A 26,400-nucleotide genomic window follows, 5' to 3' on the forward strand; every position below is an offset into this window, starting at 1 on the left:
TAATTACATATCAAATATATGTTTCTGCATAACATATTAGTGGCTGCATATTAAACGTGTTTCTGGTCGTTCTAATATTTATACCAGGTTAAATTTCATTTTATTTCCTAAAACATTTATTCGTACGTACGAAATTATTTGAATACAAAATCCAGATCTAACGGCCTACCGCAATAAGAGTAAACTCCACACGGGTGTGATTACATTTTATATTTGATCTTTGACGGTGTCCTGATTACATGGCAATTGACGATCATTGTTCAACTAATTCAGCAGCCCGTCGTTCAAGTAAAGCCCAGTCCGGTGTATACAGAGGTAATTAATGCATGAACGGTTCTTTCGTTCTTGATTTTTGATCCAGAGTCCGGAGTAGACAGAGTACGGATTAGGCAGAGATTTATACCTAAGAGATAAACGGTAGCTGGACGGGACTTTAGAAATGGACCGGTTTACGCAGAGATCCAGATTACACAGAATCCGGTTTAGACAGAGTCCACTGTATACAGTGTCTACCGGTTGGACCAGTAGTGGACTAATATATATAACAGCATACTTGGATAAGTTCTTAAGTGAATGTTTGACATTTCATATGATCCGGGTATTAAACTAACTTGTTCACTGGGATTTTCACTGTAAGGCAAGAGAGAAGCAATTCGGATCCAAGCTCTCGACACTCTGTCATCGAAGAATACCACGTGATAGCGAACCTGCAAGTAAAACATTTATTTAATACAGAGCAATAATTAGCTAAAATCAGTACAGGCCGGAATTAGATTTGGCAGAATACCTTACAGTAAACTTGGATGGTCACATGGCTCATCTTCAACACACAAAATAAAGAAATGTTTAACAACTAAATGATAGGAATGTTTAACGACTAAATGAAAGGAATGTTTAATGACTAACTGAAAGGAATGTTTAACAACTAACTGAAAGGAATGTTTAACGATTCTGTTAACAACTAAATGAAAGGAATGTTTGACGACTAAATGAAAGGAATGTTTAACGACTAAATGAAAGGAATGTTTAACGACTAAATGAAAGGAATGTTTAACAACAAAATGAAAGGAATGTTTGACAACTGAAAGGAATGTTTGATGACTAAAAGAAAGGAATATTTGATGACTAAATGAAAGGAATATTTAACGACTAAATGAAAGGAATGTTTAACGACTAAATGAAAGGAATGTTTAACAACTAAATGAAAGGAATGTTTAACGACTAAATGAAAGGAATGTTTAATAACTAAATGAAAGGAATGTTTAACAACTAAATGAAAGGAATGTTTAACGACTAAATGAAAGGAATGTTTGATAACTAAATGAAAGGAATGTTTAATAACTAAATGAAACAAATGTTTCTTGACTAAATGAAAGGAATGTATGACGACTAAATGAAAGGAATGTTTAACGACTAAATGAAAGGAATGTTTAACGACTAAATGAAGGGATTGTTTGACAACTAAATGAAGGGATTGTTTGACAACTAAATGAAAGGAATGTTTAATGACTAAATCAAAGGAATGTTTAATGGCTAATGAAAGGAATATTTAACAACACTTCTGCACATGTTAAATTGGCCGTTTGGTGTTATAGTTATTTTGACACTTGAAAGAATAGGAAAGGAATGTTAAGAGTAACAAATAAGACCACTAAACTGACCCTCTCTCTCACTAACCATTAACATAGTGGAGTGGTGTATGATCACTAAACTGACCTTTCTCTCACTAACCATTAACATAGTGGAGTGGTGTATGATCACTAAACTGACCTTTCTCTCACTAACCATTAACATAGTGGAGTGGTGTATGACCACTAAACTGACCTCTCTCTCATTAACCATTAACATAGTGGAGTGGTGTATGACCACTAAACTGACCTCTCTCTCACTAACCATTATACATAGTGGAGTGATGTATGACCACTAAACTGAGCTTTCTCTCTCAGTAACCATTAACATAGTGGAGTGGTGTATGACCACTAAACTGACCTCTCCACTAACCCTTAACATATTGGAGTCGTGTATGACCACTAAACTGACCTTTCTCTCACTAACCATTAACATACTGGAGTGATGTATGACCACTAAACTGACCTCTCTCTCTCTAACCATTAACATAGTGCAATGATGTATGACCACTAAACTGACATCTCTCTCTCTCTCTCTCTCTCTCTCTCACTAACCGTTAACATAGTGGAGTGGTGTATGATCACTAAACTGACCTCTCTCACTAACCATTAACATATTGGAGTGGTGTATGACCACTAAACTGACCTCTCTCTCACTAGCCATTAACATAGTGGAATGGTGTATGACCACTAAACTGACCTCTCTCTCTCTCATTAACCATTAACATATTGGCGTGGTGTATGACCACTAAACTGACCTCTCTCTCTCTCATTAACCATTAACATATTGGAGTCGTGTATGACCACTAAACTGACTTCTCTCTCATTAACCATTAACATATTGGAATGGTGTATGACCACTAAACTGACCTCTCTCTCTCTCATTAACCATTAACATATTGGAGTCGTGTATGACCACAAAACTGACCTCTCTCTCATTAACCATTAACATAGTGGAGTGGTGTATGACCACTAAACTGACTCTCACAAACCATTAACATATTGGAGTGGTGTATGACCACTAAACTGACCTCTCTCTCACTAACCATTAACATAGTGGAGTGGTGTATGACCACTAAACTGACATCTCCATATGTATATCCATATCCGTGCATGGGCAGACCATTGTTCTCAATTCTGCAGTCCTCCATTGTAGACGTTCTGTTAACGAGCTCTGCAAACTTTTCGGTTTTTCGTTAATTGTCTCACGTGAAACGTTTCATTAAAGTGTATTTTTGTTTATTTATTTTCCTTAGCCCTTACTAAGACATACGTTGTTTTGGGGATAATTGGGGTTACGAATTATTTCGCAATGTCTGACACGGTCTCACTTGTTGTGTCAGTCCTGTAGGGCCTGTTCATTTGACCAACAGTGCGAGGTTTGCGCGACATGGCCTTCGTCCATTTGGACGAAATTTCGTCGCCAGGTCCGGGAGGCGGACAGGAAGAGGGATGTTCGTAAAGGAAAGGGAGAGAAGAGCGACGAGGCTTCCGAGAAGTCCGGGGGCACTGTTTGTGCGAGGAAGGGTGGTAGGCGTAAGAACGCCTCCTCTTCACACCGCCATTCGGAGGGCGTTGCTAGTGGTTCAGTGATGCTGGTCAGCGCCACTGGTTCACTAAAGTTCTCTGTTTCGGCTGAAGCAGAGAATCAGTTACCCGTCGGGGAGGCTGCTCCGACGGAGGCACCCGTATCTCCGACGGCGGAGGTGGCATCAACACGGGTTGTGCGCAAGGAGGCTGTGGTGGCTTCTGCCGCCGCGGTTCCCCCTTTTTCCCATCCTGTGGATGGAAGCCGACTGGAGCGGCTCCAGTTTGGTGAGTCGGGTGGCTCGAGGGCGCTGTCCCTCCCATCTGTTTCGGACGGGGGTGTTCGGTTGACAGGGCCGGCGTTGGCTAGCGCCGTGTCAGCCTCGGTCGGTTTCGTTTTTTTATGAAATCCGATGTTCCACTCGTTGCAGGGTGAAGCCATGGCGATGCTGTCGGGCGTGGCAGATCCTCATGTTGCACACTGGGTGCAGGACTCGTTGAGTCCTCCCTATGTGTATGTTTACCCGGAGGGGCCCGTTCCTCCGGCTCCGGCGCTGCTTTGCCTACCTCATCGGACCGAGGTAGAGGTTCACGGCGGTACCCTTCGCAGAGGCGGCAGGAGCCTTTGGTTCCTGTAGATTCTCAGGGTCGGCCCGGAGGTTTTCAAGAAAGTTTGTTTGAAAACTTTCTCTTATGGCTCCGCGCTACGCCGCAGGTGGGACTTGTGTCTCAGCCTTCGACTCCAGCCATGTCGGCTGTTCCGCCGCCGCTTGGTTTTCCAGCGCAGTCGGTGCCTGTTTCCACCCATAATCGTTTTGGCGATGCAGGGTTGACGCATGGACGGAGGTTTGTTCCCGTCCCTTCCCTTCAGGGTCAGCCGCGGTCTTCGGTGCCGCCGGTTTTGAGGGAGGTCTCTTCCGAGGAAGATTTGCCTTCCGGTTCCGGTTTGGAGTCGGAAGATGTTTCGGACGATCCGGATTGCCGAGCGGCGGGACTCGATGCTTCTGTCCCGCCTGCAGAAGATTTCAATTATGCAACGGTTCTGCAATTCGTAAGTAACGAAGTCCAACTTGTATGCGCTGATGCTTTCCCACTATTCAGGGCGTTTCTTTTGGAAATTGATCACTGGTGGTGGAGGCTCCGCGGTCGGAGCTTGGTTTTCCACTTGCCCAGGAGGTACACGAATCCTTACTGGAGATTGATACTTTGATCGCTGGCACCGATCGTATCATGGGAGCGGTGGTGGAAGAGTTTCCGGCGGCTTTACCCATCGGGAAACTCTTACCCGGTACGAAGCTGGTGGCCCCCACTTCATACCAAACGTTGGGCGCATCATTCCTGAAACATGCTGTGGTTGTTTCTGCTCGGGTTAAGACTGATTGTCGTCCGGCGTCTTTCGTACATGTCGCCATCGGAGACCTAGAGATGATGGAGAAGTTATCGAAACTTCTCTTTCAGGTGAACAACCATCTAGGTACCTTCCTTTTTGGGTTGGATAAGGCTGTGGAGAGTCTTCCCCCGATGGCTCGAGGTTGTTTGGCGGCTGCCGCGAAGGCATCGCATCACATTGCCCAGATGTCTGGGCGTTTGTGGGCAGACAATCTCTTGTTGCGACGTGATCATTACTCGTCTGGGCTACGGGCTACCGGTGTTGTGAAAACGTATTTTCGCAGCCGGTCAGTGAAGGAGACCTTGCTGTTTGGGTCGGACTTCGGCCTTGTCATGGATAAGGAGTCTGTCAAGTTCGTTCCCCTGCCCAGCCTAGTAACGCTCGTAAGCACCATTCTGGTGCTGCTGCATTTCGCCCGCCTTCCTCCAAGACACCAGCTTTTCTTGAGGGGGTTCAGAATCCTAAGGTTTCTGCTCCTACTTGGCAATCTGGGACGGTGCCACCCCCCGTCAAACAGAATCGTGCTCATCTGAGGGCAGCACGTTTTCGGGCTACCGCTAAGGGCGCGGCACCTAAGAGTGGTAAGCCACCGGGGTGAGGGTGTTGCGACGACCGGCAACTGTTACCGGAGGTGCCGTTAGCAGATGTTCCCGTGGGTGGCAGGTTACGTCATTTTCTGCCACAATTGCATCTCCTGCCAGACCTGGACCCATGCGTTCTGTCGGTCGTCAAGGAGGGATATCGGATTCCCTTTTCTTCGGCTCCCCCTCTCACTTCTCCCCAGATGCCTCCGATGCCGTCGTCCGACAGGCGGGTTCTGGTGGAAACGATGATTGCCGAGTTTCTCGGCAAGGGTGCCATCCACCAGGTGGATTTGGACTCCCAGGGGTTTAACTCCCATTTGTTCTGTGGCCAAAAGAAAAATGGAGAGTGGAGACCGATTCTCAACCTCAAGCTGCTGAATGCATTCGTGGTCGTTCCTTCCATGAAAATGGAGACGGTGCAGTCTGTCCGGGCTTTACTCCAGGTTGGGGAGTGGGCGGCGTCAATCGACCTGAAAGACGCCTACCTGCATGTTCCGATTCATCAGGATTTTTGGAAGTTCCTGTGCTTCCTATTCGACGGCAAAGCTTACGAGTTTCAAGTGCTGCCGTTCGGATTGGCCACGAGTCCTCACGCCTTTACTCGTGTAGTTAAGGCTCTGGTAGGCCGTGTGCATTTATTGGGCATTCGCATGCACAGCTACCTAGATGACTGGTTGATTCCAGCTTCATCTCAGCAGGCATGTCTGACAGGCGCGAGTCTGGTCATCGACATGATACTTCGCTTGGGATTTATTCCCAACTGGGTGAAGTCGGAGCTGGTGCCAGCTCAGGTTTTCATGTATCTCGGAGTTGTCTTCAACTTTGTGGAGGCATCCGTTCGACCGACGGATGCACGCCTCCACAATTTGACGGCGCTGGCTCAGCGTCTTTCTCGGGAGCAGCGCATTTCGGTGTGCACGCTGCACGGGTTGTTGGGACATCTCGAGTTGTTGGCTGCATTGAATGTGCGGTTCAGACGATTCAAGAGACCTCTCCAGTGGCATCTCTCACGTGTGTGGGACGGACGCTGTTGGGATACGTTGATTCCAGTAGGGCCTTGTTTCGTGCAGACGATCCAAGAGTGTCTGGTCGACAAGTGCTTGTCCCAGGTCATTCCCTTACACCCTCTTGCTCCAGAGTTGGTCCTGTTCACCGATGCTTCCCTAGAGGGGTATGGTGCGCATCTTCAAAATCAACATCTGTCAGGTATGTGGAGTGCCTTCGAAAGGAGCCTCCATATCAATCTGTTGGAGATGGAAGTCGTTCGCCAGGCTTGCCTCCAGTTTCGGAGCATTATTCAACATCGTCTAATTTTGTTGAGGTGCGACAACACAGCAGTCGTCGCATACCTCAATCGTTGGGGTGGCACCAAGTCCGAGTCACTGAGTCACAGGGCCTTGGAGATCCAGGAATTGTGCAATCAGTGGGAGATTGTGTTGATGGCAAAACACATTCTCTCTTCAGTCAACGTCTTGGCGGACGCCTTGAGTCGTGGTTCACCTGTCCAAACAGAGTGGATGTTGCACAAGGTGGTTGCGGGCAGAATTCTGCTATTGTGAGGAAGTCCACAAGTGGATATGTTCGTGACCAGGCTGAACCACCAGTTACCGGTGTTTGTGTCACCGGTTCCCGATACTCTGGCTCTGGAGTACGATGCATTGAGCATGGACTGGACGGGGTTGGATCTGTATGCCTTCCCGCCCCAAGTCTTACTCAGCAAGGTTCTGGCCAAGGTCGGAATGCAACCGTGTCGAGTGACACTCGTGGCGCCGGGTTGGGCAGTCCAACCATGGTTTCCTCAGCTTCTGTCACTGTGCAGGAGCCAGTGCGCTTGACACCCCTTCCGGATCTGCTCAGCCAGCGGCTGCAGCAGCCGGTGTGGCACCCGAAGCCGGAGGTCTTCCGGCTTCACGCGTGGAGGTTGTTGAGTTTTTCCTGCGAGGCAGAGGCTTTTCAGAACGAATCGCTGAACTCGTCTCCTCTTCGAAGCGCCGGTCAACTGAGCAAGTTTACCAATGCCACTGGAGTGCTTGGGTTCATTGGGCAGGTGAACGGGATTTCGATCCCTTATCACCTACTGTCAATGACTTAGCTGAATACTTTCTGGCCTTGGTCCAGGAAAGGAAGCTTAAAGTTCAGACAGTCAAAAGTCATCGTTCTTCCATCTTCACTACTCTCAGGCAGTGTGGTCGGACAGACTTTTCCACGAATCTCGTACTGCATGATTTACTCAAATCGTTGCAATCCATGGTTGAGAGACCTTCCATTTTGCCAAAATGGGACGTCTTTCTGGTTCTTCATGCGCTCAAGGGTCCGCCTTATGAGCCACTGCTGATTGCCACTCTTCGACTTTTGACTTGGAAGACACTTTTCCTGGTCTCTCTTGCGGTTTGTCGCCGTATTGTCGCCGTGAGATTCATGCTTTCTTGCATGATTTGGTCGATTATAACCCTGATGGGTCGGTTACGTTGAGGACTGATCCCATCTTTGTGGCTAAGAACCAGGCGCCAGGAGAGGAGTTTCCTCCCGCAATCATTCAAAGTTTGTCTCGTACGTTGCCTTCTGATAATTCTGACCATCTCCTTTGTCCGGTCAGGGCATTAAAGTATTATCTGCATCGTACTACACTTCTTCATGGTGGGAAGAAGAGGCTGTTTATTTCTTACACTAAACAGCCAGGAGATATTACTAAGAATGCATTGTCTCGATGGATTGCTGCAACCATCAAGCTGGCGTATGAGACGGCAGGAGATCATGTTCTGCAGAACTTCTCAGTTCGACCTCATGAGATTCAAGCGATCTCAGCTTCCCTGAATTTTCACGATTCCTTGGATATTATCAAGGTGATGAATGCAGGAGTGTGGAAGGGTCGACATACGTTCGACCGCTTCTATTTTCGAGACATGGCAGTTGGTTCCGATGGTACTAGACGTATCCAGTCGGTGATTGCTGGTCAGCAGTTTGTTTCTGTACGACGAGCCACGAGATGAGGGAGACCTCTATTCCGGTAGGCAGCTCATACAGGTTGTGTCGGGAGATAGTTGAGCCACCTTTTCGGGAAATGGTGTGGTTGCTATCTGGGGCAGTCTAGTGTTTTCCTTTCACTTGTGAGATGGTTTTGCCTCACGCGGGGGGTGCAAGATGTTTATCAATTCGGGTATTGATAATTAATAGTCACTTAGACTTTTATACCTCATATGTCTTGGTTGCCTTACACCTTGTCATTACTTGAGATGATTCACACTGGTCGAATGGGTAAGTCCTCATGTTTTCTTACCTCCTCCCATTAATGTTGAATTCACGTGCTCTAATGGTGTTAAATCACGTCCGTTATAGCATAGTTGTTGTGCTAGTACAGTAAGTTGAATAAGACTATTAGAAAATTTGTTTCTAATTTTCATTATTATTCATACTTACCTAGTACTAGCACAACAACGGTAACCTCCCACCCGCCCCTAGGAGGTCTTCCCTGGATTCGGTCATTACGGACTTTGAATCGAGGATGATGGTCTGCCCATGCGCGGATATGGATATACATCCGGCAAGGGAAGACAATTCTGCAGTGGAGGAGATGACTCAGGTTGCATAGCATGGTTGTTGTGCTAGTACTCGGTAAGTATGAATAATAATGAAAATTAGAAACAAATTTTCTAATTAACAGGAAACAAAAGACAACTTGGCTTCCTGTGTCTTTAAAATTAGATTTTTCACTGTAAAATGGCTTGAAAAAGTGGTTTTCTCCAAGTATTTTCGCTTGACAACAATGGTGGCATGTCGCTGTAATTTTCAGGGATCGATAGCTGATTGTGACAGCTAATTTGATAATAAATTTGATCGTTTTACCAACAACGAAAATCACCATATATTGGGATATGAATCATAGTTCGTTTTTAAAAAATATTCTGGTCAGAAAGCCACTGTTATTGGGAATAATGGGACATAAGTACTGGACAGCTGGTAACAAATGCCTGTCAGTAAACGCAACTTTAAACATTTTTTGCCTAATTTTAATCAACAATAACTGATCTAAAATAACAAAAATTTGAAAAAAATACACGAAAATAATACTTACCGATTCAAATATGAACTTTATTAATTTTTAACAAAAACCACGTTGAGTGGGTACAAGTTTATAATTTTTACTCACATATATTCACTTAAATGTTTGATAAATACATGAAATAAAGTTCATATATGAATTGGTAAGTATTATTTTCGTATCTTTTTTTGTATTTTTTATTATTTTAGATCAGCTAATGGTGATTAAAATTAGGCAAAAAATCGAAAAAGTTGCGTTTACTTACGGGCATTTGTGGCCAGCTGTCCAGTATTTATGTCCATTATTCCCGATAACAGTGGTTTTCTGACCAGAATGTTTTTTAAAACCCGAACTACGATTCATATTGCAATATTTGGTAATTTTCGTTGTTGGTAAAACGATCAAATTTATTATCAAATTAGCTGTTACAATCAGCTATCGATCCCTGAAAATTACCGCGACGTGCCGCCATTGTTGTCAAGCGAAAATACTTGCCGAAAACCACTTTTTGAACTCAAAATTTCAAGGTATTTTCAATTGAAAAAATCAAAACAAAAACCACCATTTTGAAAAAAATTCTTTTTTCTTTAATTATAATTCCGTTTCCGGTGAGTGTCGTGTGCAAAACGGCGGGAAATATGAATTGGGGAATGCACTGTATACAGTGTACAGTATATTGACTGACGTGACGTCGGGCAAGATATCTCGCCTGCAGTAGTCAGAAGGTTAACATAGTGGAGTTGTTCTCTCACTAACCATAAACATAGTGGAGTGGTGTATGACCACTAAACTGACCTCTCTCTCATTAACCATTAACATAGTGGAGTGGTGTATGACCACTAAACTGACCTCTCTCATTAACCATTAACATTGTGGAGTGATGTATGACCACTAAACTGACCTCTCTCTCACTAACCATTATATATAGTGGAGTGATGTATGACCACTAAACTGACCTCTCTCTCACTAACCATTAACATAGTGGAGTGGTGTATGACCACTAAACTGACCTCTCTCTCACTAACCATTATATATAGTGGAGTGGTGTAAGACCACTAAACTGACCTCTCTCTCATTAACCATTAACATAGTGGAGTGGTGTATGACCACTAAACTGACCTCTCTCTCATTAACCATTAACATAGTGGAGTGGTGTATGACCACTAAACTGACCTCTCTCTCACTAACCATTATATATAGTGGAGTGGTGTAAGACCACTAAACTGACCTTTCTGTCTCACTAACCATTAACATAGTGGAGTTGTTCTCTCACTAACCATTAACATAGTGGAGTGGTGTATGACCACTAAACTGACTCTCTCACTAACCATTAACATATTGGAGTGGTGTATGACCACTAAACTGACCTCTCTCTCACTAACCATTAAATTCATGAGATATGTTTAGAACATGTACTTTATACTTACTGGATGCATACTGGATGTGTAAACTTCAAAATATGTGTCGTAATCAGGATCTACTTCTACCATAGCCGGCCACCTACAACATTTCAACAATGCGGTCAGTAATACATGTAACAAGTCAACCATTTTGTCAATACTTACAACATTTCAACAATGCAGTCAGTAACACATGTAACAAGTCAACCATAGCAGGCCACCTACAACATTTCAACAATGCGGTCAGTAACACTTGTAACAAGTCAACCATTTTGTCAACACTTACATTTCAACAATGCAGTCAGTAACACATGTAACAAGTCAACCATAGCCGGCCACCTACAACATTTAAAACAATGCGGTCAGTAACACATGTAACAAGTCAACCATTTTGTCAACACTTACAACATTTGAACAATGCAGTCAGTAGCACATGTAACAATTCAACCATAGCCGGCCACCTACATTTCAACAATGCGGTCAGTAACACATGTAAGAAGTCAACCATTTTGTCAACACTTACAACATTTGAACAATGCAGTCAGTAACACATGTAACAAGTCAACCATTTAGTCAACACTTACAACATTTCAACAATGCGGTCAGTAACACATGTAACAAGTCAACCACTTTGTCAACACTTACAACATTTCAACAATGCGGTCAGTAACACATGTAACAAAGAAAGAAGGAAATGTTTTATTTAACGACGTACTCAACACATTTTATTTACGGTTATATGGCGTGAGACATATGGTTAAGGACCACACAGATTTTGAGAGGAAACCCGCTGTCGCCACTTCATGGGCTACTCTTTCTGATTAGCAGCAAGGGATCTTATATTTGCGCTTCCCATGGGCAGAATAGCACAAAACATGGCTGGTCGGTGCAAGTGGTTTACACATACCCATTGAGCCTTGCGGAGAACTCACTCAGGGTTTGGAGTTGGTATCTGGATTAAAAATCCCATACCTCGACAGGGATCCGAACCCAGTACCTACCAGCCTGTGGACCGATGGCCTAACCACGATGCCATCGAGGCCGGTCACATGTAACAAGTCAACCATAGCCGGCCACCTACAACATTTCAACAATGCAGTCAGTAACACATGTAACAAGTCAACCACAGCCGGCCACCTACATTTCAACAATGCGGTCAGTAACACATGTAACAAGTCAACCATTTTGTCAACACTTACAACATTTCAACAATGCAGTCAGTAATACATGTAACAAGTCGACAATTTAGTCAACACTTATAACATTTCAACAATGCAGTCAGTAACACATGTAACAAGTCAACCATTTAGTCAACACATTTCAAAGTCAGTAACACATGTTACAAGTCAACCATTTAGTCAACACTTACATTTCAACAATGCAGTCAGTAACACATGTAACAAGTCAATCATTTAGTCAACCTGTAACACTACAACATGTTAACGATTTCGTCAACACCTACATGTTAACAAATTAGTCAATTATACCTACGTGTTAACAATTTAGTCAACACCTACATGTTAACAATTTAGTCAACACCTACATGTAAACAATTTAGTCAATTATACCTGTGCATTAACAAGTTAGTCAACACCTACGTGTTAACAATTTAGTCAATTATACCTACGCATTAGCAATTTAGTCAACACCTATCTGTTAACAATTTAGTCAATTATACCTATGCATTAACAATTTGGTCAACACCTACATGTTAACAATTTAGTCAATTATACATACACATTGACAATTTAATCAACACCTACCTGTTAACAATTTAGTCAATTATACATACACATTGACAATTTAATCAACACCTACATATTAACAATTTAGAAAATGATATCTATAATTTTAACAACTTAGTCAAAATAATTTTATGAGTTCTGAAATCAATTGTCAGGGGTTTTATCAATGGTAGTTTCTTTCAGGTGAAGAGATAACTTTTGGTTTTTGTGTGTTATAATACTTAATTGGTAAAAAACTGCTGTAGGCAGGCTACAAATTTGCCAATAGGTAACAAATTTGTATTGGCTATTGGGCTTAAACATGTGCAGCGATACGACTGGTGAGCTGTGAGGTGGTGCTAGCGGACCTCACCAGGGATAGCCGTCCATCCGGGCCCACACAACGGAGCCCTCCGTGAACTTGGTGAAGATGTGATCCTCCTCGTTGTACTCCTCTTCCGGCTTCTCACAGCTGTTGTACACAGCGTCTGTAAAGAGAACATACAGAGGTGTTTCACTGTGTGAAATACTCACTGTGAGATACTTCTCACAGCTGTTGTACACAGCGTCTGTAAAGAGAACAACATAGAGAGAGGTTTCACTGTGTGAGATACTCACTGTGAGATATTTCTCACAGCTGTTGTACACAACATGCAGAGGTTTCACCGTGTGAAATACTCACTGTGAGATATTTCTCACAGCTGTTGTACACAACATACACAGAGGTTTCACCATGTGAGATACTCACTGTGAGATACTTCTCACAGCTGTTGTACACAACATACACAGAGGTTTCACCGTGTGAGATACTCACTGTGAGATATTTCTCACAGCTGTTGTACACAACATAGAGGTTTCACCGTGTGAGATACTCACTCAGATACTTCTCACAGCTGTTGTACACAACATAGAGGTTTCACTGTGTGAGATACTCACTGTGAGATACTTCTCACAGCTGTTGTACACAACAGAGGTTTCACTGTGTGAGATACTCACTGTGAGATACTTCTCACAGCTGTTGTACACAACATAGAGGTTTCACTGTGTGAGATACTCACTGTGAGATACTTCTCACAGCTGTTGTACACAACATAGAGGTTTCACAGTGTGAGATACTCACTGTGAGATACTTCTCACAGCTGTTGTACACAACATAGAGGTTTCACTGTGAGATACTCACTGTGAGATACTTCTCACAGCTGTTGTACACAGCATTTGTAAAAACAGAACATACAGAGGTTTCACTGTGTGAGATACTCACTGTGAGATACTTCTCACAGCTGTTGTACACAACATACACAGAGGTTTCACTGTGTGAGATACTTCTCACAGCTGTTGTACACAGCGTCTGTAAAGACAGAACAACAACATACAGATGTTTCACTGTGTGAAATACTCACTGTGAGATACTTCTCACAGCTGTTGTACACAGCGTCTGTAAAGACAGAACAACATACACAGGTTTTACTGTGTGAGATACTCACTGTGAGATACTTCTCACAGCTGTTGTACACAGCGTCTGTAAAGACAGAACAACATACACAGGTTTCACTGTGTGAGATACTCACTGTGAGATACTTCTCACAGCTGTTGTACACAACATACACAAAGGTTTCACTGTGTGAGATACTCACTGTGAGATACTTCTTATAGCTGTTGTACACATCGTTTGTAAAGACAGGACAGAGAGAATACTAAACAAGTTCCTGTGTGAGACTGTTTATATTACAACAAGTGTATTTTTAATAGTACATCACGAGCAAAAGCAAGTGATGTATGATTAAAAACACATTCGTAATATAAACGGTTTCACATGGGAACGAGTATAGTATTTTATTTATTACACTGCACATCAATGAATAAAAATCGCACAGAATGATTTCCAAAATAACTAAACAAGACATGAAAATGTACAGATTAAAGACCAGGAAAATGGTGCCGCTTACCAAATTATGTCATTTAGCAAAATGACGTCATATTGTGGTTACTTCATTTAGCTATTTATCAATGAAACTTTGCATTCCTATACACCACACATTTATCAATGAAGTTTACATAAACAATATTATAAACATATTCAATGCTAAACTAAATTATTCAAATATATATTTTGTTAAATAATGCTGCTAACATTAATTATTAGAATTGACAGCAAGTATTTTTCCGATTTAAAAATATGAATCGAAAGAACCATGTGCACACTTTTTTTTGCATAACATCTATGCGGAGTTGTACTGTGACACACGTGATCAGAGGTCATGACCTCTCAAAAGATGTATTTTCATGTGATGAGACGATAAATATCACATGGTTATCACCACAGTGTAATAAAACAACATACATGGGAGGTTTCACTGTGCGAGATACTGTGAATCACAGTTTTTACTGTATGAGATACTCACTGAGGTTTCGCTGTCTGAGATACTCACTGTGAGTCACAGAGTTTTTACAGTATGAGATACTCACCGAGGTCTCGCTGTCTGAGATACTCACTGTGAATCAGTTTTTACTGTATGAGATACTCACTGAGGTTTCGCTGTCAGAGATACTCACTGGGAGTCACACAGTTTTTACTGTATGAGATACTCACTGGGAGTCAAAGTTTTCACTGCGTGAGCTAGATACTCACTGGGAGTCACAGAGTTTTCACTGTGTGACCTAGATACTCACTGGGAGTCACAGAGTTTTCACTGTGTGAGCTAGATACTCACTGGGAGTCATGGAGTTTTCACTGTGAGATACTCACAGTTTTCACTGTGTGAGATACTCACTGGGAGTCACCGAGTTTCACTATGAGATACCGAGTTTTCACTGTGTGAAATACTCACTGTGAGTCACTGAGTTTCACTATGAGATACTGTGAGTCACTGAGTTTTCACTGTGTGAGATACTCACTGGGGTTCATGCTGCACTGCCACCTGCTGGGTAGAGTGAGAGGGTCGGCTACATCTGGCAAATAACGCCATTTCTGACACAACGGATTTCCACACTGAACCCACGTCCCTGTAATTAGCAATAATTAATACAACTAATTAGTAATACGATTTCCACACTGAACCCACGTCCCTGTAATTAGCAATAATTAATACAGGTAATTAGTAATAAGATTTCCACACTGAACCCACGTCCCTGTAATTAGCAATAATTAATACAACTAATTAGTAATACGATTTCCACACTGAACCCACGTCCCTGTAATTAGCAATAATTAATACAACTAATTAGTAATAAGATTTCCACACTGAACCCACGTCCCTGTAATTAGCAATAATTAATACAGGTAATTAGTAATAAGATTTCCACACTGAACCCACGTCCCTGTAATTAGCAATAATTAATACAACTAATTAGTAATAAGATTTCCACACTGAACCCACGTCCCTGTAATTAGCAATAATTAATACAAGTAATTAGTAATAAGATTTCCACACTGAACCCACGTCCCTGTAATTAGCAATAATTAATACAACTAATTAGTAATAAGATTTCCACACTGAACCCACGTCCCTGTAATTAGCAATAATTAATACAGGTAATTAGTAATAAGATTTCCACACTGAACCCACGTCCCTGTAATTAGCAATAATTAATACAGGTAATTAGTAATAAGATTTCCACACTGAACCCACGTCCCTGTAATTAGCAATAATTAATACAACTAATTAGTAATAAGATTTCCACACTGAACCCACATCCCTGTAATTAGCAATAATTAATACAAGTAATTAGTAATAAGATTTCCACACTGAACCCACGTCCCTGTAATTAGCAATAATTAATACAACTAATTAGTAATAAGATTTCCACACTGAACCCACGTCCCTGTAATTAGCAATAATTAATACAGGTAATTAGTAATAAGATTTCCACACTGAACCCACGTCCCTGTAATTAGCAATAATTAATACAGGTAATTAGTAATAAGATTTCCACACCGAACCCACATCCCTGTAATTAGCAATAATTAATACAGGTAATTAGTAATAAGATTTCCACACCGAACCCACGTCCCTGTAATTAGCAATAATTAATACACGTAATTAGTAATAAGATTTCCACACCGAACCCACGTCCCTGTAATTAGCAATTTCTCTTTCAAACTGCCTATAAACAAGTTACCTATATCTTCGATTTCTTTTTTAAACTGCCTATAAACAAAGTTACCTAAATCTTCCATTTCTCTTTCAAACTGCCTATAAACAAATTACCTACATCTTCCATTTCTCTTTCAAACTGCCTATAAACAAATTACCTACATCTTCAATTTCTCTTTCAAACTGCCTATAAACAAGTTACCTATATCTTCAATTTCTCTTTCAAACTGCCTATAAACAAATTACCTATATCTTCAATTTCTCTTTCCTTCATCTTCTCTTTCAGGGATACGTGTTTCTTACTGACAGATTTGGACTGCAGCGATTCCTTCTCTCCAGAGGATGATTTCTTCACTGAAATAAGTTCATAAACACAGTCTCATATACAGAAAGAAAGAAATACTTGTTTAACAGTAAGTCAGCACAATTTAAACTGAATTCCACTTCTACTTTTTAGCACATTGATATGCAATAAGGAAACTGAATTTGGTGTGTTAAGACATATAAACATTTTAAAGAACCATCGTTTGTTCAGCTGGAGTTCAACTTTTACATATATAACCTATTTTTTTCATGCATTAAATTTAAGACATTGTATTATGGCTGTTACAGGTTATGTAACATGAAATAAATAACCTATAATTAATTCAGCTTAACCCACAGATGGTTTCAGGGTTTTATCACCTATGTTTCTAGACTCTGATAATCGGCACCATTCCCCACCATTCCTCAAAAGCTATGTCGTTTTTTTCTTCCCAATTTTGGAGTAAACAATTCCCAATCAATGTAAATAATTCTCATTTTGTATTATTATATAAAGGCATATTTTGAAAGCAATATATAAGACTAGATATTAATTTGAATCAATACAAGTACATGTATATGTATTAGTCTTTTCGATTCCAACAAATCTTACTAAGATATTTTTTAAATAAAACTGAAAATTCCCAAATGTTTGTGCAACAATGTTAAAATTCCCAAAGTCAAAGCCATGGGTGTCAAGTCAAATTTTAGAACTAAAATCCTGGGTTTAGACAAAGATTAAATTCTCAGAAGCCTGTAATTAAGAAGCTTGCCTACAGAATGAACCGTCCTTCGTAAGCTCCAGCCTCATAGGACCCAGGCAAATGATTAAGTAGCATCTAAAGAAAACTTCTCCAGTATATGATGCACATTAACAAAAATGCATTTTTAATAACACAGATGTAAACATAATAAATGTAACCGATAGTAACTTACAGTAACAATAATACCTCAAGGGTGTTATAAATACTGGCCCTAGCTGGTGTTAAACCATCTTTTATTCAAACAACTGGCAGAAGATGCACTGTTACACTAATTTATGTCGACGATACAAAACACTTCTGAGTTTAAAATAAGGTGTGCATGGGAACAGAAGCTTGATCGCACACCTCAGATGTGAAGAACAGAATGAGAGAAATAAGGGTCACCATGTAGTCTACTGTTTAATATCACTGACGAGCAAGTCGGTGACACTCATATCTACAGAATGAGAGAAATAAGGGTCACCAGTCTACTGTTTAATATCACTGACGAACAAGTGGGTGGCACTCATATCTACAGAATGAGAGAAATAAGGGTGACCATCTACTGTTTAATATCACTGACGAGCAAGTGGGTGGCACTCATATCTACAGAATGAGAGAAATAAGGGTCACCACGTAGTCTACTGTTTAATATCACTGACGAGCAAGTGGGTGGCACTCATATCTACAGAATGAGAGAAATAAGGGTCACCAGTCTACTGTTTAATATCACTGACAAGCAAGTGGGTGGCACTCATATCTACAGAATGAGAGAAATAAGGGTCACCATCTACTGTTTAATATCACTGACGAGCAAGTGGGTGGCACTCATATCTACAGAATGAGAGAAATAAGGGTCACCATCTACTGTTTAATATCACTGACGAGCAAGTGGGTGGCACTCATATCTACAGAACGAGAGAAGTAAGGGTCACCACGTAGTCTACTGTTTAATATCACTGACGAGCAAGTGGGTGGCACTCATATCTACAGAATGAGAGAAATAAGGGTCACCAGTCTACTGTTTAATATCACTGACGAGCAAGTGGGTGGCACTCATATCTACAGAATGAGAGAAATAAGGGTCACCATCTACTGTTTAATATCACTGACGAGCAAGTGGGTGGCACTCATATCTACAGAATGAGAGAAATAAGGGTCACCAGTCTACTGTTTAATATCACTGACGAGCAAGTGGGTGGCACTCATATCTACAGAATGAGAGAAATAAGGGTCACCAGTCTACTGTTTATAATCACTGACGAGCAAGTGGGTGGCACTCATATCTACAGAATGAGAGAAATAAGATCACCGGTCTACTGTTTAATATCACTGACGAACAAGTGGGTGACACCCATATCTACAGAATGAGAGAAATAAGGGTCACCAGTCTACTGTTTAATATCACTGACGAGCAAGTGGGTGGCACTCATATCTACAGAATGAGAGAAATAAGGGTCACCAGTCTACTGTTTATAATCACTGACGAGCAAGTGGGTGGCACTCATATCTACAGAATGAGAGAAATAAGATCACCGGTCTACTGTTTAATATCACTGACGAGCAAGTGGGTGGCACTCATATCTACAGAATGAGAGAAATAAGGGTCACCATCTACTGTTTAATATCACTGACGAGCAAGTGGGTGGCACTCATATCTACAGAATGAGAGAAATAAGGGTCACCAGTCTACTGTTTAATATCACTGACGAGCAAGTGGGTAGCACTCATATCTACAGAATGAGAGAAATAAGGGTCACCAGTCTACTGTTTATAATCACTGACGAGCAAGTGGGTGGCACTCATATCTACAGAATGAGAGAAATAAGATCACCGGTCTACTGTTTAATATCACTGACGAACAAGTGGGTGACACCCATATCTACAGAATGAGAGAAATAAGGGTCACCAGTCTACTGTTTATAATTACTGACCTCGCTGAAACACGTTCCTTTTCTCCTCATTCATTTTCGGTTTTTCATTGTGATGTTTTCCTTGAACATTCATTTTCCGTCTGCCTCTCTCGTCTCGACAGGTTGCTTTGGAAACAAACATCTTAGAAACCTTGGCATGAATTGCTGTCGTCAGAGAAAATAATAATAATATTAATAGATTTTTATTTTACATGACTATATAATACAAAATACTATACAAACATGACTATATAGTACAAAATACTATACTACATAAGATAGTCTTAAAATTGTTATCATTTAATAGCCCTTTCCAAAAGACAGGACAATACATGTCTGAAACTTTCAGGGATATTGTTAAAGTAGGAGGCTACATGAGAAAAGTAGGCAGCTATGTATCTACTGAACACAGTGAGGTGTATACTTGTAAGCATGTGAAGTAGGCAGCTATATCTATTGAACACAGTGAGGTGTATAATTGTAAGCATGTAAAGTAGGCAGCTATATCTACTGAACACAGTGAGGTGTATAATTGTAAGCATGTAAAGTAGACAGCTGTATCTACTGAACACAGTGATGTGTATAATTGTAAGCATGTAAAGTAGGTCTAGCTAAATCTATTTAACACAGTGAGGTGTATAATTGTAAGCATGTAAAGTAGGTCTAGCTAAATCTATTTAACACAGTGAGGTGTATAATTGTAAGCATGTAAAGTAGGTCTAGCTATATCTATTTAACACAGTGAGGTGTATAATTGTAAGCATGTAAAGTAGGTAGCTATGTACCTACTGAACACAGTGAGGTGTATAATTGTAAGCATGTAAAGTAGGTAGCTGTATCTATTGAACACAGTGAGGTGTATAATTGTAAGCATGTAAAGTAGGTAGCTATATCTATTGAACACAGTGAGGTGTATAATTGTAAGCATGTAAAGTAGGTAGCTATATCTATTGAACACAGTGAGATGTATAATTGTAAGCATATAAAGTAGGTAGCTATATCTATTGAACACAGTGAGGTGTATAATTGTAAGCATGTAAAGTAGGTAGCTATATCTATTTAAAACAGTGAGGTGTATAATTGTAAGCATGTAAAGTAGGTAGCTATATCTATTTAACACAGTGAGATGTATAATTGTAAGCATATAAAGTAGGTAGCTATATCTATTTAACACAGTGAGGTGTATAATTGTAAGCATGTAAAGTAGGTCTAGCTATATCTATTTAACACAGTGAGGTGTATAATTGTAAGCATGTAAAGTAGGTCTAGCTATATCTATTGAACACAGTGAGATGTATAATTGTAAGCATGTAAAGTAGGTAGCTATATCTATTTAACACAGTGAGGTGTATAATTGTAAGCATGTAAAGTAGGCAGCTATGTATCTACTGAACACAGTGAGGTGTATAATTGTAAGCATGTAAAGTAGGTAGCTGTATCTATTGAACACAGTGAGGTGTATAATTGTAAGCATGTAAAGTAGGTAGCTATATCTATTGAACACAGTGAGGTGTATAATTGTAAGCATGTAAAGTAGGTCTAGCTATATCTATTTAACACAGTGAGGTGTATAATTGTAAGCATGTAAAGTAGGTAGCTATATCTATTTAACACAGTGAGGTGTATAATTGTAAGCATGTAAAGTAGGCAGCTATGTATCTACTGAACACAGTGAGGTGTATAATTGTAAGCATGTAAAGTAGGTAGCTGTATCTACTGAACACAGTGAGGTGTATAATTGTAAGCATGTAAAGTAGGTAGCTATATCTATTGAACACAGTGAGGTGTATAATTGTAAGCATGTAAAGTAGGTAGCTATATCTATTGAACACAGTGAGATGTATAATTGTAAGCATGTAAAGTAGGTAGCTATATCTATTGAACACAGTGAGGTGTATAATTGTAAGCATGTAAAGTAGGTAGCTATATCTATTGAACACAGTGAGGTGTATAATTGTAAGCATGTAAAGTAGGTAGCTATATCTATTTAACACAGTGAGGTGTATAATTGTAAGCATGTAAAGTAGGTAGCTATATCTATTGAACACAGTGAGGTGTATAATTGTAAGCATGTAAAGTAGGTAGCTATATCTATTGAACACAGTGAGGTGTATAATTGTAAGCATGTAAAGTAGGTAGCTATATCTATTGAACACAGTGAGGTGTATAATTGTAAGCATGTAAAGTAGGTAGCTATATCTATTTAACACAGTGAGGTGTATAATTGTAAGCATGTAAAGTAGGTAGCTATATCTATTTAACACAGTGAGGTGTATAATTGTAAGCATGTAAAGTAGGTAGCTATATCTATTGAACACAGTGAGGTGTATAATTGTAAGCATGTAAAGTAGGTAGCTATATCTATTGAACACAGTGAGATGTATAATTGTAAGCATGTAAAGTAGGTAGCTGTATCTATTGAACACAGTGAGATGTATAATTGTAAGCATGTAAAGTAGGTAGCTGTATCTATTGAACACAGTGAGGTGTATAATTGTAAGCATGTAAAGTAGGTAGCTATATCTATTGAACACAGTGAGATGTATAATTGTAAGCATGTAAAGTAGGTAGCTATATCTATTGAACACAGTGAGGTGTATAATTGTAAGCATGTAAAGTAGGTAGCTATATCTATTTAACACAGTGAGATGTATAATTGTAAGCATGTAAAGTAGGTAGCTATATCTATTGAACACAGTGAATTGTATAATTGTAAACATGAACAGTAGATAGTAGCTGTAACACAAATCACCACCTGTCATGTAGTAACAAACACTGAAATACCAGTTGTAGACTATTAGTAATTGGAGAAACACAATGACTGGGGGTCAATCCAACAAACCACTGCATGCTGGGCATCTCTCTATGACTGAGCTACAGGATAGAGAGAGAAATAAACTACATGTTAGCATGTGGCTTTAAAGGTAGTACTAAACCAAATACCTTCTGGCTGGGTCAAAGTTCGAGGTACACCCAACTTTTGATACAGAAGTTAACACCACAAGTCCTGTGATAGGTCATAAATGTGAGTGTAAAAAAAATGAGTTTCATCTGCACAAAAGATGTTTACAATTTTATTTCATCTAATACCACTGTCTCAAGTAGCCATGTGCTTGAAACATGTATGGGGTACCTGTAAAAACAATAGTGCTCAAATTTTGTACGGAACTAGGGTAGTCATAGACGCTATCCATTATCTGAAATGAGCAGCTTGACCCCCAATTTTTTCTGATTTACTTTAAGGGTGAGGGTGGTAGCATTTTTATCTGTAGTTTATGTCGATTGATACGCTGCATATTACATATTACTATTGTTGTCTATGGGATTTGATTTGGTAGTATACACCCTAAAGGCATGCAATAGGTTTAACACAGGATGTTACATGACGTGAGGACACCAAATTCTGTTTCTACAAGTATACTTCCAGTGTGTTCACCAGTAGTCAGCAGAGAGTTTTTTGACACCTATTGTTTTCGCTACTACCACCAATTTTCTATGCTTACATTTATAAACCTCTCTGCATTCAGTTAATATCACTACCTACTGGTATCTTTTCTCAAGCAGCCTCCTATTTTCAAAGATAATTAATACCGTGTACATCTAGCACCTAATATGGGTATGAGGCAGGATGTAGCCCAGTGGTAAAGCGTTCGCTTGATGTGTGGTCGGTCTGGAATCAGTCCCCATCAGTGGGCCCATTGGGTTACTTCTCGCTCCAGCCAGTGCACCATGACTGGTATATCAAAGGCCGTGGTATGTGTTATCCTGTCTGTAGGATGGCGAATATAAAAGATCCCTTGCTGCTAATTGAAAAGAGTAGCCCATGAAGTGGTGACAGTGGGTTTCCTCTCTCAATATCTGTGTGGTCCTTAACCATGTCCGACGCCATATAACCATAAATAAAATGTGTTGAGTGCATCATTAAATAAAACATTTCATTTCTAATGTGGGTAGTAGTCTGCTGGCAAACCAGGCTAACATACATGTATACCATAAAATGGATATTATTCGCACGTTTGTAATTTTGGGGGTTTTTTTGCATTTTAATTTAACCGTGAAAATTATTTACTCAAATAGGCCTAATTACTAAAACAAAAAAACAATAAGGAGATAAATGCAACACAGTACATTTACTCACAGTACCTGTACTATAAATATGGTAAAACAATAACCACAAAACACAGACAACTGCTACAAAACAAATAAAGTTTGTTTTGTTATTGTTCTAAATTAGAATTTGGACATGCTTCTCACTCCGTATTGCTTTCTATTTTTAACTGGCCAATCAAAATAAAGGACAATGTTTTCTAAAGTTCTAATAAATGTCAACCACAAGACGATAGCTCTTTTTCAGTATTGGTGTACAGGAACAAGAGTTGAGACATTTTTAACAAATAGCACAAGTGTTTGTCTTTATTTCTTCACACTCACTGGAGTTGATTGCATCACTTCTGGGATTACATTCATTAATAGTATTCACCATGTGGTCACGTGGATAGGCCTAAAAGACGTGTAACTGCAACACTCATCAGCCGAGTCGCTCAGAATGGGATACTATTACGTGTTAGACTACTAAAAAATTAAAAACTGAAAATTTACTCCCAGGAATAATACCCGTTTTACAGATCTTTGTAAAGTTAAAGTTTGTTTTGTTTAATAACATCACTAGAGCACATTGATTTATTAATCATCGGCTATTGGATGTCAAACATTTGGTATATGCCAGTCGTGGAGCTCTGGTTGGAACAAGAAATAGCCCAATGGGCCCACCAACAGGGATCGATCCTCTAGTCCGTCCCTTCTCCTACAAAAATGTTTTTAGTAAATAATTTCAGTTTGGTTTCACGTAAGGAGATTAAAAATAGTGTTTTGGAAATAACCAAAAAACACTAATAACAATCGGCTCAGAAATAAATAACTTATAGTAAATTTCATAGTGTTGAAAAAAAACATTTCTTGTGGGACAGACTATAGACCGGCCTCACATCAGGCAAATGCTTTACCACTGGGCTTCGTTCCGCCCCTATATCTTTGTAATAATCATGATCAGATCGATCTGTACTGCAGAGATCTGATCACAGAATGAAGATGGTGAAAATGAAAGTGAAACTACACTGTAAGATGCAAAAGGAACGGACGTGAATGCCAATGTTGTCGATCGTGTTTCACTTTCGTTGCAGGTGACTTCTTGCTCTCTGTATGTTTTCTTGTGTCCTCTTCTCCACAGCATTCTTCATTTCTTCTGACAAGCAAAAAAAATGTTTTAATAGTCTTCAGTTTTTTAATTAGGCTAAGTAAAACAAGAGGTTGCAACAAATTTAGAAACAAGCTACCAAATTCCGAAGCTTTCTTAGCACTATATTATCATCAAATGCCATGGCCTACAATGGTTTTACGATATCCTAGTTCTAAGATATATCAAAAATCCTAAGTCCTGATCAAATCCCTAAAATAGTTTCTTACAAAATTTGAGCATTAAACTCAGTGCACATCAGACTAATAGTTTCTGGGACGAATACTTCTGTTGATTTTTTTCTGCCACAAGTCTCAAGAAAATCAATCCTTGGAGTGAGCTTTAACGAGTTTGTTCCTTAAAAATAACCTATTGGCTGTTGATCAATTCACAATCCACTTAATTTAGTCTGCAAGACAAGTGAATATTGACAATAATTGTTTAAACCAGGAATATATGAATACCTCTTCCAGTTAAAAACCACTTGTTCTGTAAGTAAATATTGTTAAACCAGGAATATAGAAATACCTCTTACAGTTATCAAACCACTTCTTAATATGTAAGATGAGTAAATATTGTTAAACCAAGAATATATGAATACCTTTCCTTCAGTTATCCACTTGTTATGTAAAACAAGTAAATATTGTTAAACCAGGGATATATGAATACCTGTCCCAGTTATCAAACAACAAGTAAATATTGTTAATTCAAGGATATACGAATACCTGTCCCAGTTATCAAACAACAAGTAAATATTGTTAATCCAGGGATATACGAATACCTGTCCCAGTTATCAAACAAGTAAAACAAGTAAATATTGTTAAACCAGGGATATATGAATACCTGTCCCAGATATCAAACCACTTGTTATGTAAAACAAGTAAATATTGTTAAACCAGGGATATATGAATACCTTTCCCAGATATCAAACAACCTGTTATGTAAAACAAGTAAATATTGTTAAACCAGGGATATATGAATACCTGTCCCAGTTATCAAACCACTTGTTATGTAAAACAAGTAAATATTGTTAATCCAGGGATATAGGAATACCTGTCCCAGTTATCGATGTCAGTTCCACTGATTACGTCGTCATCTTGTCCATCTTGGATGTGTTGTTCGTCGTCTGTCCCGTGTTCACGCTGTTGTTCATCATCAACATCATCACCATCTGTCCCATCATCATCGTCTAGCTCATTAACTGGTACATCATCATCATTATCAACCACATGTTTTTCATCATCAGCTGCTACATCATCATCATAATCATTTTGTTGATTAGCTGCTACATCATCATCATCATCATCGTTTTGTTGATTAGCTGCTACATCATCATCATCATCATTTTGTTGATTAGCTGCTACATCATCATCATCATTGTTTTGTTGATTAGCTGCTACATCATCATCATCATCTTGATTAGCTGCTACATCATCATCATCATCATTTTGCTGATTAGCTGCTACATCATCATCAGCTGCTACATCATCATCACCATCATCAGCTGCTACATCATCACTGCCATGTTCTGCTTTCACTTCCACGTCAGGTTCTTCCTTAATGTATTGAGCCATTTCCTGTTTAATGCTTTCTGCTGCAAAAACAAACAATGATAAAGATGACCAGATTAATGATGTAGGATATGTGTTCTATTCTGTGAAGGTAACAATGTACAACACGTACTAAAGTTTGTTTTAAAGTTAAAATTTGGTTTGTTTAATGACACAAATGGAGAACATTGATTTATTATTCATCGCCTATTGGATGTCAAACATTTGGTAATTTTCACATATAATCTAAGAAAGGAAACTCGCTACATTTT

The 26,400-nt window shown here is 39.8% G+C and overlaps 1 protein-coding gene across 1 annotated transcript in view; it reads right to left on the reverse strand.

The window, feature by feature from the left end:
* LOC121390248 (dentin sialophosphoprotein-like) overlaps nucleotides 1-26,152 on the reverse strand; it is a 52,378-nt gene extending 26,226 nt beyond the window's left edge. Inside the window, exons 1-9 of the mRNA XM_041522031.1 lie at nucleotides 26,074-26,152; nucleotides 25,632-25,938; nucleotides 24,484-24,587; nucleotides 19,367-19,510; nucleotides 16,633-16,740; nucleotides 15,188-15,295; nucleotides 12,666-12,780; nucleotides 10,596-10,668; nucleotides 612-707 (exon numbers count right to left, since the gene is read on the reverse strand). Coding sequence (XP_041377965.1) covers nucleotides 612-707; nucleotides 10,596-10,668; nucleotides 12,666-12,780; nucleotides 15,188-15,295; nucleotides 16,633-16,740; nucleotides 19,367-19,510; nucleotides 24,484-24,587; nucleotides 25,632-25,938; nucleotides 26,074-26,152 — 1,134 coding nt within the window. The remainder of the gene's footprint in view (nucleotides 1-611; nucleotides 708-10,595; nucleotides 10,669-12,665; nucleotides 12,781-15,187; nucleotides 15,296-16,632; nucleotides 16,741-19,366; nucleotides 19,511-24,483; nucleotides 24,588-25,631; nucleotides 25,939-26,073) is intronic.
* Nucleotides 26,153-26,400: the final 248 nt, after the last annotated feature.

The sequence above is a fragment of the Gigantopelta aegis genome, chromosome 15 (assembly GCF_016097555.1).
Source record: "Gigantopelta aegis isolate Gae_Host chromosome 15, Gae_host_genome, whole genome shotgun sequence".
Taxonomy (NCBI): domain Eukaryota; kingdom Metazoa; phylum Mollusca; class Gastropoda; order Neomphalida; family Peltospiridae; genus Gigantopelta; species Gigantopelta aegis.